Source organism: Erinaceus europaeus, chromosome 4 (genome assembly GCF_950295315.1).
Source record: "Erinaceus europaeus chromosome 4, mEriEur2.1, whole genome shotgun sequence".
Classification (NCBI taxonomy): domain Eukaryota; kingdom Metazoa; phylum Chordata; class Mammalia; order Eulipotyphla; family Erinaceidae; genus Erinaceus; species Erinaceus europaeus.
Genome location: NC_080165.1, coordinates 145,533,263 through 145,555,335, shown reverse-complemented (window position 1 = coordinate 145,555,335; position 22,073 = coordinate 145,533,263). Strand labels below are relative to the sequence as shown.

The following is a 22,073-nucleotide window of genomic DNA, read 5'->3' as shown; positions in this document are numbered from 1 at the left end:
AACTCCAGAAACTATTAAAATTGGAAACAATATAGACAATACCTTGGGTCCACCTGCATATTAGCTGTCAGTCTCAGGCAAAAGCTAGTAAAGTCATAGGCCCTTGGAATATACTTAAAATAGACCTACTAGCTTTTTCCAAAACAGAGACCCCAAATCTTCATCTGCAATATTCCTGACTTTAGGTTCATGATTAGTCAACAATTTGTTCTACTTTATATTTTAATTCTTTTTTCAACTACTAGGTTCCAGATGCTACCATGATGCCAACCTGAATTCCCTGGGCAGAGGAACCCACCAATGTGTCCTGGAGCCCTACCTCCCCAGATCCCCACCCCACTAGGGAAAGAGAGAGGCAGGCTGGGAGTATGGATCGACCAGTCAACGCCCATGTTCAGCGGGGAAGCAATTACAGAAGCCAGACCTCCCACCTTCTGCATCCCACGATGACTCTGGGTCCATACTCCCAAGGGGATAAAGAATAGGAAAGCTGTCAGGGGAGGGGATGGGATACGGAGTTCTGGTGGCAGGAACTGTGTGGAATTGTACCCCTCTTATCCTATGGTTTTTGTCAATATTTCCATTTTATAAATAAAAATTTTTTAAAAATTGGAAATGTGGCAGTTTTTTCAAGACAAGGTCCTTGCTATCATGGCACTGAGGGAGACAAAAGAAGTTGGTAAGAGGAGGTGCAGAGAGACCCAGCCTAAGGACAAGGTAGTCAAGGGAGAAGGTTGATGCTCAGAGCAGTGTCTACTGCCTGTGCTGGTCCTGAACTGCTTGCTAACGGCTGTATGAGGCAGAAACAGCAGACCCTTGAACAAGGAAAAACAATCCTGCTTGGCACTGAATGAGGGTCTGCTTACTTTTCTTTTTTAATGTGTGTCTGCTTAAAATTGCAATTTCCAAGGGGGGTAAATATCCTACTTAACAACATTCAGTGGGACTGACTGTTCTAAGACCAAGAGAAAGGGCTAGAAACAATCTGACATTGCTGGGGAGTCTATGTTATAGCTACAAAAATATCAACCCGGGAATTGGGAGGTAGCGCAGCGGGTTAAGCACAGGTGGCACAAAGTGCAAGGACCCCAGTTCGAGCCCCCGGCCCTCCCCACCTGCAGGGGAGTCGCTTCACAGGCGGTGAAGCAGGTCTGCAGGTGTCTGTCTCTCTCTCCTCCTCTCTGTCTCCCCCCCATTTCTCTCTGTCCTGTCCACCAACGACGACATCAATAACAACAATAATAACAATAAAACAAGGGCAACAAAAGGGAATAAATATTAAAAAAACAATAAATAATAATAATTAAAATATCTATATGTATATATCAACCCACATTTGGCATAAGTAAGGAGGTAAAGGACAGCTACTGGAAGGTTTTGATCATATGTGGAATGGAGACAACTGAAACAGATGAACTTGCAAAAACATAAAAAGAGCAAAAATAAAGCCTTGCTAAACTGCATCTACGGTTCTGTGAGCACTGCGGTGGTGGTTATGGAGTGAGGGTGGGGACGTAGCACAGAACTCTGGTGGTAGATGCCTTATGAAATGAAGCCGTGTGCTGGGGCGATAGCTTAATGGTTATGCACACACACACACACCACACACACACACACACACACACACACACACACACACACACACACACACATCACACCTGAGGCTCTGAGGTCCCAGGTTCAATCTCCAGCACCACTATAAGTCAGAGCTGAGCTGTGCTTTCTGTGTGTGTGGGTCTCTCTCATTCAGTAAAATATTAGAAAAAAAGAAAAGCTATACTACTGTAACCTTATATTATTATAAACTATTACTAAATATGTAAAATTTAAAAAAATATATCAATTCACAGTGATCTAGGATTTTAAAAACCAAAACCATTCAGCACAGATCGTGGAAAGCACTAAAGCAAACAGACAATGGAGCCAGGCGGTGGCGCACCTGGTTAAGCACGTGATTAAGCACGTGCCTTACAGTACGTGAGGACCCAGGTGCAAGTCCTTGGTCCCTGCCCGCAGGGGAAAGCTTCATGATTGGTGAAGTAGGGTTGCAGGTGTCTCTCTGTCTCTGTTCCTCTTCCTCTCTCAATAAAAAAATAAGATAACATAAAAGAAGGTAGGTAAGATAAAAAAAAAAGATGGTAGGGGAGAGAACTTAAGTGACAAGGAGACAGGTCTGCAGAAGCCACCTGCATGCTGGACCAGGTCGTGCTCACAGACACAAATATCCTGGTCTTCAATGATGGGAGTCACCTGGTGGCTTTTTTTTTTCCCCCCCCAATGAGCTACTTTGAGTTGTCATTAAGCAAGAGCTCTAACTGACAGAGCTCTGCCAAGAGATAGAGGTTTGTTGGCTATGCAGTTGGTCGAGCACGGACAACTGATGGAGGAAGACCCCCAGAAGTCGGCCAAAGACTGCATGGCTGGGGGTGACGTCTATACTAAAGGTGTTTATTAGTATATGCGAAAGAGCAGAATGAAACTGAATGTTCAAGTTGTTTAAGTTTTAAAATAAGAGAAAATATAAAGAAATTAGTAAACTAGAAAATTAAGAGTATGATTTATATCCTAGAATTGCTGTTTGAAGAAAAAGAAAAAAAAATCTGCATGTATAACCGCAAGTCTGGCTAAGTTAATGAAGGACAGGGGAGAGAAATTACAGCTATTCCAAATTAGAAATTATAATAATAATACGGCACTGTGGGTAAAGTGTTGGACTCTCAAGCATGAGGTCCCGAGTTCAATCCCCGGCAGCACATGTACCACAGTGATGTCTGGATCTTTCTCTCTCCTCCTATCTTTCTCATTAATAAATAAAATCTTAAAAAAGAAAAAGAAATAATAACAACAAAATACAGCTAGAGATAGGGATAGTAGTCATTATGGGGTGGGGGAGTAGATAGCATAATGGTTATGCAAACAGACTGTCATTGCCTGAGACTCCCAGGTTCAATCCCCCGTACCACCATAAACCAGAGCTGAGCAGTGCTCTGCCAAAAAAAGAAAAAAAAAAAAAAAAGTATTATGGGGACCGGGTGGTGGCTCACCTGGTTGAGTGCACAAGTTATAATGTGCAAGGACCTGGGTTCAAGTCCCCATCTGCAGGGAAGAAAGCTTTGCAAGTGGTGAAGAAGGGCTGCAGGTGTCTCTCTGTCTCTCTCCCTCTCTTATCTCTCCCTCCTCTCTCAATTTCTGGCTGTCTCTATCCAGTAAATAAAGACAGTAAAAAAAAAAAAAATCCAGGAAAGCTTTCAATGGTGGGGATGAAATACGGACTTCTGGTGGTGGGAACTGTGTGGAACTATACCTCTCTTATCCTATGATCTTGTTGATCATCATGAAATAATATTGTTTTTAAAAAAGAAATACTGTGATCCAGGAGGTGGTGCAGTGATAGGGCTTTGGACTCTCAAGCGTGAGGTCCCGAGTTCGATCCCCGGCAGCACGTGTGCCAGAGTGATGTCTGGTTCTTTCTCTCTCCTCCCATCTTTCTCATGAATAAAATCAAAAGAAAGAAATACTATGCATAATGCTATGCTAGTACATTTAAAACTTTCAATGCGACATTTCTTTTACTTGTGTGGACTTTGTTTTCTATTTCTTTGGAAAAGAGAAGTAAATAAATAAATAAAACTACCAACCAAAAAAAGAAAAAAATTTTAAAAAAGCTTCTAAGAAACACAAACTAAAATTGACCCAGAAAGAAAGAACTGACAGGAGTGGTAATCCTGAAAGAAAGTGAAAGAAATGAGCCCAAGAAAGAACTGCAGTTAAAGAGTCCGTCCGTCCGTCCGTCCATCCGTCTGTCACGGGTCCGGAGATAGCTCTGCAGCTAGAACACGTCTAATCCCATGTGGGGATCTGGGTTCAGTCCTTGGCACCACGTGTGAGAATCACTGGTAGCCGCAGTGGGGACTCCAGGGAAGCTGGAGCCGTTTGCTTGTGCTTCTCTATGTGCCTCTCTCCTCTCATTCTCTAAGTCGACAGAATTGGAAAAAAAAAAGGGGGGGGGGCCTGGGAGGCTGCTCAGTTGTGTGTTCATAAGGCCTTCAACTCAACCCTCTGTATCACATTAAAAGAAAAAAAAAAATTCCCAACAGCTCTCTAGACAAGATCTTTCAAATTATCAAGCAGATAATGGCCACACTATTTAAACTTGTTCAATAATTAATGCAAAGGCAATCAGTTACTAAGCACTTTGCTGAGAGGCTCAAAACCCTATCACTTTGATTGTACCGCAACTGTACACATTAATTTTCTCCAAATGATAAAGGAGGAAACTAAAACTTAGGCTAAAAAAAAAAAAAAAAAGCCCAATGTCACACATCTGGATTTAGGAGTTGAACCTGTCCTTTCTGCCTCTCAAGGTACTCATTAAGTGATTATGTATTACTGCCTACCCAGGACTAAACAGGTTCCGTGAGGAGCTCTCATTACTTGCCAGAGGGCTTATGGAGGAGAAAGTAAATTCTGGGAGAGACAAGCCAGGAAGCTGTAGAGTGTGTTGTAGCATGTCTGCCTGAAACAGGGCACTATCAGCACGGATAACCAGGAGAGGGTATGAAAATCTGCAGAGCTCCAGGGCATCGTGTGTACGATTAAAGAGAGCACGGATGCAAATGGTCAGCATGCCATAGGTATTATATACAGAAGTGTTGCAAAGTAGGTACTTAGGACACATGCTTTGGTTTCCCCCAATGAGAGAATAAAATGAGAACCATAAATAGTGCTCCTCCAATCTGCAAAGAGGCTATAAATAACAGAGAGGCTTTTCTTACAACTTCAGCTGCTTGAACGTTATCGTCCACATAAAAGGGCACCATTCGCATTTCTGATGGTCTCTAAGCATTCTCGGGGGAGGGGTGTCCTCAAGCTTTCTAAATCATAAGCATTACCTGGTGAGGTAGTTGGAAAACAGAGTTCCACTCAACTTAAATTCTTCAAGAGTTTAGCTTGGGCAAAAGTGTAGCTTGAACATGGCCCACAGTATGTTTTATGACTGCATTCTCCTCATTTAACCTAATACTTTTACTTGTTGCCTCACAGGCAAACTGAGAATAAGGGAGGGAAAGAGCACAAGTAGTGAAAGGACTGAGAATGAGTACCTGAGCATTCAGGAGAACCAGAATCCCTTTTCCCTCCCCAGTCTCTTCCCTTCGCAGGTAACCCCAGGGAGTCGTCCTGCCATTCCAGAAGCCAGAAAGTTCCCAGAGCGCCCGTCCGCCAGGCCTTTTTCTAATCACCACACTGTGATCAAGAGGGTAGCGCAAATCTAGAGCTCAGTCAGTCAAAACTCTTCCCTGGGAGCCCGTGACAGAGGGCTAGATGAATGAAGATAATTGGTTTCATGAGTGGTGGGAAACTGCTAACACTGGGCCCTACAACAATCTAGTTCCTTTCCATTCCTGTCTGGACCTGCAGGCCATCTCGGAAGCTCACCTCACATTGTCATTAATTCCCTATTTGCTTAGCTTAACCATGATCAGTTTCTACTGCTTTTATCAAACACCTTGTAGCAGAGACAGAAAGGAGATAGAAAAACAGAAAGCCTGGAATGAATGCAGCCTAGAATGTTCCTAGCTGTGAGCAGGGACTGTGAACTCAAGACTGTAACCTCAGAGGTTACAGTCTCCTTGCTTTGGGTAAATAGATATGGGCCATAGGTCAGATCAATGGGGTGAACAGTTCATGGTATTTATATACTTCCCTCATGTTTGGGAGCGACTCTCTGCCCATATTCAGATTTCTAGCTCTATTCTCAACTCTGACACCATCTTCTCAGACAATATATTTAGTTCACCTGCATGTTAGCTATCAGGCTCAGGCAAAAATTACTCAAGTCATAGGCCCCTTGGACTAGACCTAAAACAGACTTCCTAGCTTCTTCCCACATGAAGACCCCTAATTTCATCTGCTCTATTCCTACCTCTGGGTTCCTGTTTCTTAAACAATTTGTCCTGCTTTATATCTTAATGTCTTTCGGCCACCAAGAGGCAGATGCTACTGATTCCTTCTTACTCCTCTGGGCAGACGACCTCACCAATGTGTTCTGAAGCCTCACCTCCCCAGAGCCCTAGCCCAACAGGGAAAGACAGAAACAGGCTGGGAGTATGGATCGACTTGTCAATGTCCATGTCCAGCAGAGAATAAATTACAGAAGCCAGACCTCCCAATTTCTACACCCAAAGAATTTTGGCCGATATTCCCAGAGGGGATAAAGAATAGGGAAGCTTCCAATGGAGGGGACGGGACACAGAACTCTGGTGGAGGGAACTATATGGAATTATACCTGCTATCTTACAATTTTGTTAATCATTATTAAACCACTCATAAAAAATTAAAAAGATCAATGCTGAGGAAAGATGGGGTCCTATATCAGCGACTCCTCATATTTATTTTCAGATCCATTTATCCCGTGAGAAAGTTCATGTGCATGTTCCACACAGAAGTGAGTGAGAACAAAGGCGCATGGGGACATCACCGTGGCTGAGCCGGGGCCCCAGGCGAGCAGGTCTGACGCTCGCCACGCCAGCCATTACCCCAGGCATACTATTTTTTAAATTTACTTTGTTGTTCATAATTTTTAAATTTTCTGTATTGGGAGATTAATGGTTTACAGTCAACAGTGAAATACAATAGTTTGTACATGCATACCGTCTCCACATATCAGTAAAACTCCCACTAGGCCCTCTGCCATCATGCTCCAGGACCTGAACCCCACCCACAACAGAGTCTTTGATTTTGGCGCAATTCACCAACAGCCACAGTATTCTTTTTTTTTTTTTTTTTTTTTAAGATTTTTTCTTTTTTAAAACATATTTATTTATTCCCTTTTGTTGCCCTTGTTGTTTTATTATTGTAGTTATTATTGATGTTGTTGTTGTTGGATAGGACAGAGAGAAATCGAGAGGAGGGGAAGACAGAGAGGGGGAGAGAAAGACAGACACCTGCAGACCTGCTTCACCGCCTGTGAAGCGACTCCCCTACAAGTGGGGAGCCGGGGGCTCAAACCGGGATCCTTACGCTGGTCCTTGCACTTTGCGCCATGTACGCTTAACCCAAGATTTTTTTTTAAAAGATTTTATTTATGAAAAAGATAGGGGAGAGAGAAAGAACCAGACATCAGACTGGTACATGTGCTGCTGGGGATTGCACTTGGGACCTCATGCTTGAGGGTCCAATGCTTTACCCACTATGCCACCTCTCAGACCACCAGTCTGAGATTATTATTATTCTTAATAAGTACCCCATCCACAGCTCAACGGGAAGTTCCTCCTTGAATTTATACTTGGGTTGTGGGTTTATGAGAAGTCTATAATAATAAGGAACGTTTCTGTACGAGGTGGTAAGACATTTAAAAGCCAGACTGGGGTAATATGTGGGAACGTCCTTATCGAAGCCCTTACAGAAGGCATGGCACAGTCGGCATTCTCAACCCAGGCCCTCAGGTGGAACGGTAATGAATGGGCAGCAAGGCATCTCACAGGCTCTCTAGGGAGGGATCTAATTAAAAGGCATACCAGTGACTCTGAACTCGGTCTGTTTACCTTAATCACTACACTCAGAACAAAGGAAGAATACTTACAAGTCACAGTTCCATTGGAAAAAAGCCCAGTGTACAGGCTACCTGTAGTTTTTTTTTTTTTTTTTTTTTTCTAAAAAACACAAAATTCAAAAGGAAAGTCCTGTTTTGTTCTGTGGATGGAAATGAAGTCTGTATACTTTGTAAAAGCCTTTATTCTTTTAAGATTGAGTAAGCGGAAGTCTTTATAGTTTAACACCGAATAAGCAATTACGGGACCACAAGCCACAATCTAAGTCTCAAGACAGAAGTAGGAGCAGTGGAAGTCGGGAAGCACAGGGACCTGCGGAAGGATCCCGGTTCGAGCCCCTGGCTCCCCACTTGCAGGGGAGTCACTTCACAGGCGGTGAAGCAGGTCTGCAAGTGTCTGTCTTTCTCTCACCCTCTGTCTTCCCCTCTGTCTTCCCCTCCTCTCTCCATTTCTCTCTGTCCTATCCAACAACGACAACAATAATAACTACAACAATAAAAACAACAAGGGCAACTAAAGGGAAAGTAAATAAAATTAAAAAGATAAAATAATAATAATAATAATAATAATAATAATAATAATAAAGAAGTAGGAGCAGAAACATACCACCTTTCCTTGTACAGAGCTTGGGTATCTAAGGAAAACATGTTCTTGCATGAACTGTTTTAGTGTGTGGGAGGCAGGTGGCTCAAACCTCGGTGCTAGCCGAATACTATATTCATTTTATAAATGAAGAAAATGAATCTCAGGCTTGCATTTCTGCCTATGGTGACGCACTGACTCAACACACACGTAACCAAGCTCAGGGACCCAGGTTCAAGCCCTCACTCCTCACCTGCAGGGGAGACACTTCATGAGCAGTGAAGGTCTGCAGGTGTCTATCTATCTTTCTTTCTTTCTTTTTAAATTTTTTTAAAATTATCTTTATTTATTGGACAGAGACAGCCAGAAATTGAGAGGGCAGGGGGAAACAGTGAGGAGGAGAGACAGACAGACACCTGCAGCACTGTTTCACCACTCGCAAAGCTTTCCCCCTGCAGGTGGGGACCGGGGGCTCGAACCTGGGTCCTTGTGCACTGTAACACGTGTGCTCAACCAGGTGCACCACCACCCAGCCCCGGCATCTATCATTCTTGCTACCTATTTCCCTCTCCCTTCGCTCCATTTCTCTTTGTCCTATCAAATAAAAGAAAAAGAAGGGGGAGGGGAGGGGAGGGGAAGGGGCTGCTCAGGCGGTGGATAAATAAAGAAATAAAGAAAATGGAAGGGAGGAAGGGGCGGAGAGAGGAAAGGGTAGACAAAGGACTATGATTCGTTCCATTTGACATTCTACTCCTCCGGACTGTCTTCCACAGCAACATCCGCACTACTGCAGGTTCACAGGCTGAAAGAACTATCATCAAAAGCACGTCCACAGATGGTCCTCACCTTCAAAGAGCACAGTGAACCAAGACCAGTCTTTCACACCTTGAGCTGGTTTCGAGGAGGCCTGGGCCCCATGCTCAGCCCTATCTGCTGCTGTCCGGCTTAGGGACAATGAAGTGGGCCTTCAGAGACAGGTCGTCTGGGGTACAACCTCACCCTGTATTGGCTTTGGAGCCCAAGAACGCAGGGCCAGAGGCTGAAATGCAGGTAGACAACGGCACCCCCTGCTCTGCCAGCTTTGTAAAGGTCCTTCCACACACTGACGCCGATCCTACGCTAGGGCAAGCGCACTGTCCAGCAGAAGCGCCTCACTCTATCCACTTTTAGCGCTACCATCATGGTTATGCAAACGGCCTCTCATGCCTGAGGCTCCCAAGTCCCAGGTTCAATCCCCCTGAACCAAGAGCTGAACAGTTCTCTGGTAACAAAACAAACAAACAAACAAAACACAAAAGTGAAAACGAGTGAGCCAACGAGACAGAAATGACACCAGGGAAAGCAAGTGCCTATCTGCCTAAACTCCACCCTCTGTGACGCTAAGATACCCACACACAAACCCTAGGCAACTTACATAACCTAGAGAAGGCCAGAAGCTCTTCAAGATCTAAATCTTTCCAGTCATGACAGGAAACAGTCTGGAGACAGGAGAAGAGAATGGCGACTTTTCCAAGTGTCCTACCCTGGAAGACTAGACTGAAGAACTTCCGTTCTCTCCAGTCCCTCATCAGCAAGTGTGACAGGCTGCCTCTACTATCAGCCAAAGACAGGGATGGGAAGGGAGAGCATGTAAAGCCTTAGCACAGAAGCCCTTTGCTGAAAGGTTTTGATCGGGGCCAGGCGGTGGCACGTCTGGTTAAGCGCACACATGTTACAGTGAGCAAGGACCCAGGTTCAAGCCCCTGGCCCCCACCTGCAGGAAGAAAGCTTCACGAGTGGTGAAGCAGGGCTTCTGGTGTCTCTCTGTCTTTCTCCCTCTTTGTCTTCCCCCTCTACTTCATTTCTGGCTGTTTCTAATAATAAATTAAGAAAAAAAAAAAGACTAAGATGGGGGGACTCTTGAAGAGATTATAAAGCTGATACTTATATCTGATCTTTGAAGCTATGAAATCAAATCCAGAGAGGCCAAGAAAATGATGCCTGTTTAATATCTGAGGGCAATAGTTCTGTCAAGAAAGAAAGAGGGAGTCGGGCTGTAGCGCAGCAGCGGGTTAAGCGCAGGTGGCGCAAAGTGCAAGGACCGACGTAAGGATCCTGGTTCCAGCCCCGGCTCCCCATCTGCAGGAAAGTCGCTTCACAAGCAGTGAAGCAGATCTGCAGGTGTCTGTCTTTCCTCCTCTCTGTCTTCCCCTCCTCTCTCCATTTCTCTCTGTCCTATCCGACAATGATGACAACAGTAATAATAATAACTACAACAATAAAAAAGAACAAGGGCAACAAAAGGGAATAAATAAATATTTTTAAAAAAAAGGGAGGAAGGAAGGAAGGAAGAAAGAACCACTATTAGCAGCCACTAAAAGCCCCAGGCTGTGATGACAGCTGGCTGTGGGGACTAGCAACCCCTTGCCAGAACCCATACAAGTACACAAGCCTTTTGCAATCACTTTGGGCTCTGCCAGCCTAGTCCAGAACACGAGTGCTACTCTCAGAAGGCTAGAAATGAACTTATCCTATGATCCTGCAATTCCTCTCCTGGAGATAGATCCTAAGGAACCCAACACACCCATCCAAAAAGATCTGTGTACACATATGTTCTTGGCAACACAATTTGTAATAGCCAAAACCTGGAAACAGCCCAGGCGTTCAATAACAGATGAGCAAGTTGTGGTAGATATACACAACGGAATACTACTCAGCTATTAAAAATGGTGACCTCACCGTTTTCAGCCGATCTTGATCGATCGCTATCTTGATCAATCGCTATGGAACAGGCCATGGCCAGTGTGCCGCTATGTTCCATCGCTGGGGAGCCAGAGACGACCCGAACTGCCCCTGCAGCTCCAGAAAGACTATGACCCACATAGTCAACGACTGCCACCTCTCCAGATTCAAAGGAGGTCTCGAAACTTTACATCAGGCTCAACCTGATGCTGTTGACTGGCTACGGAAGAAGGGCAAACGCTAGAAGAAGAAGCCGATCTTGGATGGACCTTGAAAAATTCATGTTAAGTGAAATAAGTCAGAAACAGAAGGATGAATATGGGATGATGTCTCTCTCTCTCTCTCAGGCAGAAGTTGAAAAACAAGATCAGAAGAGAAAACACAAGTAGAACCTGAACTGGAATTGGTGTATTGCACCAAAGTAAAAGACTCTGGGGTGGGTGGTTGGGGAGAATACAGATCCAAGAAGGATGACAGAGGACCTAGTGGAGGTTGTATTGTTATATGGAAAACTGGGGAATGTTATGCATGTACAAACTATTGTATTTACTGTTGAATGCAAGACATTAATTCCCCAATAAAGAAATTAAAAAAAACAAAACATGAGTTTTAAATATCCCTGAATTGGGCAATTATGTAACAACTGAGCAGGTAGAGAATGGTTTACATTGATGGGTGATGCCACTAAGGATAGTGACAAAGGCAGGCAGGGTTTTGCCTACAGCCAGTGGCATGCAGAGGACACTGGATGAATAGGCAGGAGAGAAGGAGCTATGGAGAGCTAAAAACAGCTCTGAACAGGCGCAACTGATCGGGCCGGGACACTGACAAGATGAAGAGGCTGCAAAGATCTCAGGCTAGATACAGGGCTTGGGGCGTTTACAGCAACAGGTGCAAACACCACAGAGAAACACAGGAAGAGAGAGCCAAGCATACGCACGCTGGTGCCAACAGAAGGAAAGGAGTCCTGTCATTACAGGACTGACGTCTCAAGTTATATGTCCCTGGCAAACCATCAGTATAAAGTCCTCCTCCAGCCTTTTAAGTCAAGGTGGAAAGGCCAGTTGAATGGGAAATTCAACCAAAGGCCTGTTGGGACCTGCCTAACTAGTCTTCCAATCATTTTTAATATGTGCATACCTCCCACTTCTATGTTACATGCTAAAAACTTGTAAGCATATGCTTGTGACCTGCTTACCCCAATGAGATCTCACTATGGTTCAGGCACTTTATTAGCAAATATGACAGAACACATAGAAAACTCAAAAGAATCATAAACACACACACACATACACACACACACACACACACACACACACACACACACCTCTGGAAATTGTCATCAAGCAGTACAGTAAGGTAACAGGTTATAAAATAAAGAGATGCAGAGGTATTCCTCAATGCAAACAGCAAACAAAGAGAAAAGCCCAGAAACCAATCCCATTCAAACCAGCCACAAAAACTAGCATGTATCTATGAATAAACTTAGCAGAGGAGGAGGAACATTTCTACATTGAAATTATGAGTCACTAAAAAAGAAAACAAAAAGACAAAGAAGTAGAAAGATATTCTATGCTCCTGGGTTGGAAAAATTAACACCCCTAACATGACTCTTCTCCCTAGAACGACTACACAGATTAAATCCAGCCCCTATAGAAGTTCCACTGACTTTCTTTAAGAGAAAAGAACAAAAGCTTTGAGAGTTGATCTGGAGCGAAAACAAACAGCAACAAAAACACCCAGACTTGCCAAGGCAGTACTATGAAAAAAGGACAAATCCAGGCATGGCGGTGTCATGTCTTCAAATCATACTATAAGGCTATTATAGTCAAAACAAAGCAAACAAACAGAAAACAGAGCAATGCGGTTGAAATCCAGTGACCAGAAACAAACCCCTTCACACCTAGCTTTAGACGAGGGAATAGTTTCTGTCTCTATCCAAAATAAATTAAATATATATTACTTAATTAATAGTGTGTTAGCTTAAATTCTTCATAGGGAAAGTAAAAAAAAAAAAAATCACTATTGTAGAGTTGGAGAGTTAATAAAAAAAACAGCCTAAAAACCCAACAGGGTAAGTAAAGCTACCAGCAAAGTGTCTAGTAACTAATAAGCACTCAACTGACGCTTTTCCACACCATGAAAATAGTGTACACTCAGCCTAGCCTCTGTTTAATGTTGACTGTAACATCATTAATTAGCAAAGTTTCATGCACTAATGAGTGGTTTGCCATCTATAGGCTCAGTCATTATCAATGAAGGAACAGAAGAGGGTGCATTCACAAGTACATAAAATCTAGGTCATTTTGACATTGCTGGATCCTTCAGATAATCACCCTCAAAGGCTGAAGAAATTCAAGTTGAACCTGAAACTTCAAGACAGTACTCGGGATGGTTTTCCAAGAGACTGGAAGTTTCTTCCCTACACGGGTTTTTCTTCATCTAATGTAAGTCATGCTTTTGCCTGGGATTTTCCATGTTCAGACTGTCCGCTGTCTCAGTGCAGCCCAAAAGGATGTATGAGTAAGGTCATCTGTGACCATCAGAACTGGAAGCCGCCCGACTCAGCTCCTCTTAGTCCCGGCGGCAGATCTGGAACCTTCGCTGCGTCCTACTACCTCAACAGCTTTTCACGAAAGACTCTCTACCCACCGAAGGTTCTATCTTTCTTAAAATAAATAAATCAATAAACCAAAGCGACCATTCTCATCCATAACATCTTTGTCTTTCATGGAGGAAGTCAGGAAAGGGAGAGCGAGCACAAAGTATGCTGAAGTAGAAACCACTAGAACATGCCTTACGTCAAAGAGCTTCTGCAGCCGAGCAGAGAAAACCAATGTGAGAAAAGAACAGGGGTGGTGAGAACAGAGGTGGTGGGTAGAAGGGGCAACAGACCCGCAAAACAAGTCATGAGAACTCAGGGAGGAGACAGAGCATGGACTGGTTCAAACAGCAGAAACGCTGCCAGCTTCTGGTTACTGCCCCGGTGAAGTCCTTACCGGCCCCCTTCCCTCGTAAGCTCTCTCCCATGGAGGAGGAGATGGGAGACTGCACTGACCAGGGAGACTGGGCATGAGGGGGAGTGGCTGGCAAAGGGAAACCTCCAATCCCACCAGCCGGGTTCATGTCAGCAGGCTGCTCTTCTGGCAAATATTCGATTGCCTTGTAAATTTAGTTCTGTTCTCCACAGAACGCTGGGAAGCAGACTGGCAGGGCATGACAAGATACAGGAGGGGCCCCAGACACCGGATTTTGGAATCGAGCATGGAAAGCTACTCAGAATACATTAACTTTCATTTCTCCTAAAAATATTTTAGAATCCCCCCACCCCTGTTAGACACTGAAAAAAAAATTCAAATAAACTTTGACAGTGTAAGCATATTTAAAACTCTATAAATGTTCGTGTGTACCAAGTAATATGTCAATATGGCTATCAGTAAGAGTGAAGGAACCTGAGGTGGATGGGAAAAACACTACTTCCTCACCCAAGCAGACTTAACCACATACGCCAAGTGACAGGTTCTGAAGACTCCAAGGAGGGGCCAATTCATTAATGAAACTTCAGCTGAGATTTGATGTTTTCTTCATGCAGAATAGGGAAGTTTGATTTCTTTCTTTTTTTTTTAGAGAAGAAAATTCTTCTCTGCACTCCTCTTCATTCAAAAAACAAGAATGTTCTTAGATTTATAACTTAGCCTTTACTTTATTGCAATAAAATCAAGAAATCGTCTAAACCAGTAATTAAGTGTACAATTGTCAAGATCTGTACTGGTTCAATATACGAGATTGTCCTTACTTTGCAAAAAAAAAAAAAAAAAAAGGTAACTTTTCCCTTTATGTTATTTTCTTCTAGGTCTGTCCGTCTCTCTCCACCACTAGGGATTATCACTGAGGCTCTGTGCCTACATGGTGAATCCACTGTTCCCTTTCCCTCTTTATCTTTCTGTCCCTCTCTCTTTCTCTAATACAGAGACAAAGAAATACAAACAAGAGAAAGAGGGGGACAGAAAGAGATACCTGCAGCACTGCTCCACCACCCACCACTGTGAAACTTCCCCACTACAGGTGGGGGCCTGGACCTGAGCTTGAACCCCCACACACGGTAATACGTACACTCAACTGGGGATACCATCACCCAGCCCCTCCTCTAGGTTTTCAACTTTCTTTGATAAAAATTAGGATTTTCATCTTTTCAAAATGAACCATAAATAAAAGCTTTGATCTTTTCCCCAAGAATTATCTGACACATACACATACAAAAAATGGTTTCATCAATAGACAGGTTCAACCTCCCATGATTAAAAAAAAACACAAAAACGCCAGAGATACAGGGCAATGCCAGAAGAAAAAGCCAGAGCTAGTGATGTCCAGAGCCAGGGCCAAGTTACTCGTGCTACCTTATCTCTGGCTCTCAGTCCCAATTACCTTTGTCTGCTCACTGTCTGGGTCTTCAAGCCAAGCATAAGGATCACATATTTGATGTCCATGATAATCCTGCACCTGCAAAAGACAAATCACGGTATTAGACAATTCATGCCTAAGCTCTTTCAATTCAATGAAAAATCTCAGAAAGTGAAGGAATGGGCAAGGGCTGGCTATCCATGAATAACCCCCGTTTAGCTCACTGGTAACACGTCTGCCCAAATTACCACATGAACCAAAGCTGGCAAGTTCTCAAAGGTGTTAGCCACTCTGCCTGAAAAGAATGTTTTAGCGGGCGAAGGAAGAAAGCTGAAAGGTCAGACTGGGAAGCCACTCTTGTCTGTACAACACAAAACAAAAGCCCACCACTGTGCTAAAGAAACGGGAAAATGTGTTGCCAATGGCAGAGCACAGAATTACACAATGTGGGGGCCAAGAAGGGCCTGTCTGTGAGGGAGCCCAGCACGTGCATTTCGGTTCCTGTTCCTGTTCAGCTGACAAAGAAATTACAAGAAAAAAGACTCTTGATGATTTAGAAAATTTCCCTACCATACATATTCTGATTCAGCTTTAAGTCCAAACTGGCAAAAAAGTAAGCTGCTAATATGAAGTCAAATAACTGTAACCAACACCAATTGAAAGGCCTGTTTTAAACACAAAGAACATTAAAACAAACAAACAGAAAAAACTGAAGTCTTGGGGCTGGGTGGTGGTGTATCTGGTTAAGTGCACGTGTTACAATACACTCAAACCCAGGTCCCCACCTACAGGCGGAAAGCTTTACAGATGGCTAAGCAGTGCTGCAGGTATCTCTCTCTCTCTCTCTCCCTCCCTCCCTATCACCCCCTTGCCTCTTGATTTCTGGCTTTCTCTGTTCAAGGAATAAAGATTTTAAAAAAATAAACAAACAAAAAACACTGAAAATCTTTCTTCCTTTTATGTATCATCGTGAAATATCCCCCCTACCCCCCAGCTCTGGCATAAGGTGGTGCGGGACACTGAACCTGGGACTCTGGGGTCTTGGGCTTAGAAGTCTTTGTGTAACTATTATGCTATCTCCCCTTCCTCTTTCTTAATGTTTGTAAAAGGAGGTACAAAGGCATCACTCATTCAAACGACCATATTTGAAAAAATAAAGTCACATGGAGTAATGAGGGCCTGGCTGGGGGAGGAGGCTTTCTTCTGTGACGCTCCCCTGTGAGTGGACATCGGGACCACCTGGGAATTTCCGTAAAGCCCAATCTTCTGCACCTGCTCTCACAGAAGGCTTCCAAAAGCAGCTGGGAATTATTATTCCCCCAGGTGGTTGTGTCTAAAGAATCTATCCACTGATTAAAAAAAAAAAAAAAACACAAAAACCAAAAAAGTAAAATCTGCTTCCTACTATCAAGATGAACCTCATTAGGACCAAGGAGAAAGAAAGAGCTCGGCATCAGAGCACAGAGCTTGCACGCCTGAAGTCGCCGAGGTCACAGGTCACAGGTCACAGGTCTCATGCAGGGACCGGCACTGAGCAGCGCTCTGAGATGTCTCATACAAGAAAAGAGAAAAAACAAACAAACAAACAAAAAATCCCGGGGTGGGCGAGGCCCAAGGAGACAGCTTATCCTTTGGGACTTTGCCCTGAGCACACCGGAGGCCTCAGACCTGTGTCGGCACATGGAAGCATCAAGGTCTAGAAGCTCCAGGGACAGGGAGCAGTGCTTCCCTCTTCACTCTCTTTCAAAATAAGAAAGCTGACTTGGGAGCAACAGAATGACGCTTGTCTTGAGGTCCCTAAAGTGCAGGGCGGCAGCGTAGTTCACTTGGCTAGTGCACTTGCTTTGTCGCGAGCACAACCCAGTCCCACTACGCTGAAGACAGCTTTGTTGGTGTTGGCTGGGTCTTCTCTACTGATCTCTATCATCCTCTTGTCTTTCCATCTGGAAAAGTCAGCAAGGAACAGTGAGATCCCAGTGATGACCAAATGAATATATAAATAGATATTAAAAAATAAAAAAACTGAAGGTGGTGGCACACCTGGTTGAGCGCACATGTTACAGTGAGCAAGGACCCAGAGAGTGGTGAAGCAGTGCTGCAGAAGTCTCTCTCCCTCTCTATCTCCCCCTTTTCTCTCGATTTCTGGCTATCTCTACCCAATAAATATAAAGATAATAAAAAAAATAAAGATTAACAGAAACCAATTTGACAAGTCTCAAAATAACAGTAACTTTTGGCTACAGCTTTTTGCCTAAGAATGTCAATAAACCTGCCTGCATTGTAGATGAAAAGTTTAAAGATTTATATCTATTTTATTGAAAGCACCAGCACATCTGTGATGCTAACTATTGACTTCAAGCATGTGAGTTCTGTGCTCGAGTCCCTGCCTGCTCACAGGGATTTTAAATCTTTCTCCTTCTTGCTTGCATAAGGAGGCAAGGACTATTCCCCAAGGAAAGCAAACACTTTCTTGGAATAGGGAAAAGTGTGAACGTTATTTCTACTACTGGTGAATGTTCCAGTGTGACTGTGAGCCAAATGAGAAGATTCCCCCTGAAGCTAGAATGTCAGACGTTGGCAAAAGGGACAGCGTTTGCCCGCACCGCACTGTGGCACCAAGGTAAAGAAGACCCTTGAGGAAATGCTCACCTAACACAACAGGCAGTTCAAGTAGCATATTGTGGAGCTGTTCTTGTTTAACAAAGGACTACCAAGTGTGAGGTCTCTAAAACCTCGGCTGAACTGACATTTCTTAAAGCAGTAACCATTTTTTCCATCCTTACCTGAATTCTTCCTCAAAGTGAACTGGTTATCATCCACAAGACTTTTACATTTTACACACCTTAGAGTGGTTACGATATATGCTTCGAATAACCCACTTTTTCTTCACAATAAAAAATTAGAGGGGCTAGGTGGTGGCGCACCTGGTTGAGTGCATATGCTATAATGCACAAGAACCCAGGTTCAAACCCCCAGCCCCCCATCTACGGGGAGAAAGCGTCACAAGTGGTAAAGCAGTGCTGCAGATGTCTGTCTTTCTATCTCCCCACTTCCATCTCGATTTCTCTCTCTCTACCCAAATAAATGTAAACTATATATAAAAAAAAAAAAAAAACAGAAAAAAGTTACATGGCAAAGAATCTTCCAATGCAACATTTTGGGGAGCAACGGTAGGCACAGAAAGCAACAATGCCCAGGGCTACCCCAGATTCAGAACCAAAGCTGTGACCAAAAGCAATGCGCAGTGCTCACATTACAGTGCACAAGAACCCAGGTTCAAGCCCCGGTTCCCCACCTGCAGGGGGAAAGCTGTGCCAGTGGTGAAGCAAGGCTGCAGGTGTCTCTCTGTCTCTCTCCCTCTCAATCTCCCCTTTCCTCTCGAATTCTATTTCTATCAAATAAATATATATATCAGTGTGCAAACATTTTTTCCCCAAATACTGCTTGGACAGAAAAGGCTAAATAATCTTTAAATGGTCTCTGACTGTGGAATTACTAAGACTCAGACATATTCAAAGGCTTACGATATATGTGCACACACAGCAGTGGCAAACAGATTAACCGGCTATGTCAGTATAACTAAGTGAAGATGTTCCCAAGTACTGGACCCAAAGTCATGAGCATCACCGTGCCTGCTGCTCTAAAGTAACCATGTAAAAGGGCAGGTGGGATTGCTAGTCCACAGAACGCAGTTCTGAGAGGTCAGTAAGGGTCAAGTCTAAATCTACTATCTACTCACAGGTCACTAGGAGTAAAACATAGTGCCTTCGACTTCAGCCATATTGCATATAGGTCTGCTCTGGAAGGTTTTTACCAACTCATTTTCTGGATGAGGAAGCTGAAGTTCCTGAGAACTAAAGCAATGGACAGAATGTCATTGCTTTATGTCAGATAGTTAAAAAGCAGAAAGAAATGTCAGATAGTTAAAAAGCAGAAAGACCTGAACCAGGCCCAAAGCCTGTGGACGTCAACTCCTTGCCACTGAGCCCGGACAGATGTAAAATGAAAGGTACACCCTTAGGCCCTGACTTGTGGCATCCTGACTGCCTCGTGAACTCATTTACCCAGGACCGGAATCACCACGTCGAGCAGACTGAGGTCCACTACTGACAAAACATCTATAACTAGGACAAGAAACCGATTCCAGGGCAGCCCCAAACAAGCCCAGGAGCCTAGTGCTTTCCTCTCCATTTGCTCTGTTTTTTTTTTAATTTCATAAAACTAGCCTGTAAATAGTTGATCCTACGTCAGGGGTAGCTAGCATAATGGTTATGCAAACAGACCCTCCTACCTGAAGCTCCAAAGTCCCAGGTTCAATACCTCCCACCACAAGCCAGAGCCGAACAAGGTTCCCTTGAATATGAGGCTTGGACTTATGGCAACTTTTTGGTGAGAAAGAACTGGAGTTCTTTCTATATATATATATAGAGAGAGTGTATTCTTTTTAATGAATTGTTCATAATACTTTTGATATCTTCCCTAAAGTCTTACTTGCCTTTTTAAGAAATGTTAAACTGCATGATGTTGGTAACCAGTGTGGAAACAACCTCACTTAAAACAGTCTTAAACTGCCCTCGTCAAACCATATGATTTCTAATTCTTTATAGCTTAATCTATCCTGAAAATTCAAAAAACTCTCAAGAATTGAACTGACCAGCCTGGGAGGTGGCAAAGTAAGTAAAGTGCTGAACTCTCAAGCATGGCGTCCTGGGCAACGCAAACGCTAGAGTGATGATCTGGTTCTACCTTCTCATTAATAAGTGAATCAATCTTTCAAGAACTGAAGAAACTTTAATTCTTCCCACTAGTAAGGCTTGGCGGACTGTAGAACTAGACTATCATCGGAATGAATGAACGAATAAATGAATAAATGGTGATTGTAGAACAAGTGGCTAAGCGGGTATAATCAAACCAATCCTAATATTTCCTATTTGAAGGGGGGGGGAGAAAACTTATATAATCACTGATCTGTCAAAGGTCATCCAGCAATTTCGTGACTAAACCAGAACTAGCACTCAAGCCTTCTTAGGTGAGCTGTCCTCTCTCCCATTCTGGCAGGATCACTTTACAGGTGCAGAGCTTCTTGGGCTGTTGAGAGTAAATTTAATAAATAGGCAGCTGAACAGGGTGATCAAACACCGTTAACAGATGGGCACTGGTCAGAGACCATGAATGCATCCGTGCTACTTGAAGTCTTAATTTAAAATCAATAAGCCCTTCACTAAATGTCTCCATACCCTTTATCCCAACATGAGATGGGCTTTGAAGTGCAAACTTCCTGGCATAAATTGGGTCAAAGTAAGCAGGAGGAAGAGGACGAGGAGGAGGAAGAAGAAACTGTCTTATACAAGAATATTTTTACTTTGATTCGATTTTGAATAACCTAAGCAATCTGGCTATTCCAAAGAGAATCCTGTCCACAATATTTAGATGCAACCCAGTTCTTCAGTTACCAAATTAATCTTCAAGCAAAGCAAAAAAAAAAAAAAAAAAAGTGTCTAGAAATCTACCCTTTGGTTATCAATAGCTAATCTGAACTCGCCGATAGGCCAGGTAAGCAGTGACTATTTCCTTCATTAAGCAACTACGTGCAAACTCCTAAGCAATGGCATCGCCGCCTCCCGTCTAAACGTCTCCTTTCCCAGTGCCCTCCACTCTTTTTTTTTCCAGTTTAGGCCAAGTCACGCCACACCGGGGGTCAGGGCTGGGCCTCGGCCTCCGGGAGGCCTCCTGCCGCCGCCCCGGCCGGGCGCGGGGAGCGACCTGAGCACCGGAGCCGCTGGGGACCGAATGAATGAGCTCAACTCCTGGGACCTCTGCATGTGCAAGTCAAGTCGGAAAAAGTTGACTTCCGTCCTCCCGCCGCGCACCGCCCTCCGCACCCAGACACCGTGTCCGGCCGCCCCAGCTCAGCAAAAGCCTCCTCCAGCCAGGCGGCGGGGACCGGCCCCGCAGCCCCGCGCCCCGCGCCCCGCGCCCCGCCCCGCAGCCCCCTCCCCGCCCCGCCCCGCGGCCCGGCGCCCCCACCCCGCGCCGCTCCCGCCGAACAAAGGCCGAGGGGGAGGGGAGGGGAGGGGAGGGAGGCGCCGGGGCGGCGGGCGGGCGCCCCCCATTCCCGCACCGCCCGCACGGCCCGCAGGCGCGGGGCCCCGGGACTCACGGCGGTCTCGTCGCGGTACACGTCGGGGTACTGCACGGACAGCATGGCCGGGGCGCGGGCGCGGGGAGCCGGGCAGCAGGAAGCGGCGAGCGAGGCCGGGAGCCTCCTCCTCGGCGGGCGGGCGGGCGGGCGGGCGGCGGCGGCGGCGGCGGCGGCGGCGGCGGCAGCCAGAGGGAGCGGATCCCCGCCAGCCGCCGCGCAGCCCCAGCCCACAGCTCCCTCTGCGGCCGCGCCCGGGCCTGCAGCTCCCGCTCCGCCGCGCCTGCGCCTGCGCCTGCGCCTGCAGGGGGGGTGGGAGACGGGGGGGGGGGGGGGAGAGGGGGAGAGGGAGAGAGAGACGGGGGGGGGGGGAGGGAAAGAGGGAGAGGGAAGGAGAGAGGGAGAGAGAGAGAGGGAGGGAGAGAGAGATGGGGAGAGAGAGGGAGGGAGGGAGAGAGGGAGGGAGAGAGGGAGAGAGAGAGGGAGGGAGAGAGAGAGGGAGGGAGAGAGAAAGGGAGGGAGAGAGAGATGGAGAGAGAGAGAGAGAGAGGGAGAGAGAGGGAGGGAGAGAGAGAGAGAGGGAGAGAGAGGGAGGGAGAGAGAGAGGGAGGGAGAGAGGGAGAGAGAGGGAGGGAGAGAGGGAGAGAGAGAGGGAGGGAGAGAGAGAGAGAGGGAGAGAG

The 22,073-nt window shown here is 45.2% G+C and overlaps 1 protein-coding gene across 2 annotated transcripts in view; it reads right to left on the bottom strand.

Moving 5' to 3' along the window:
• Positions 1–21,518, bottom strand: part of PREP (prolyl endopeptidase) — a 105,204-nt gene extending 83,686 nt beyond the window's left edge. Inside the window, exons 1-2 of one of the 2 annotated variants that reach the window (XM_060190699.1) lie at positions 21,415–21,518; positions 15,279–15,353 (exon numbers count right to left, since the gene is read on the bottom strand). In XM_060190699.1, the coding sequence (XP_060046682.1) occupies positions 15,279–15,353; positions 21,415–21,459 (120 nt within the window). In that variant the 5' untranslated portion in view covers positions 21,460–21,518. Of the gene's footprint in view, positions 1–4,775; positions 4,842–15,278; positions 15,354–21,414 lie in introns of those variants that run through there. The other variant, XM_060190700.1, reaches the window with a different exon arrangement.
• Between the last annotated feature and the right edge of the window lie 555 nt (positions 21,519–22,073).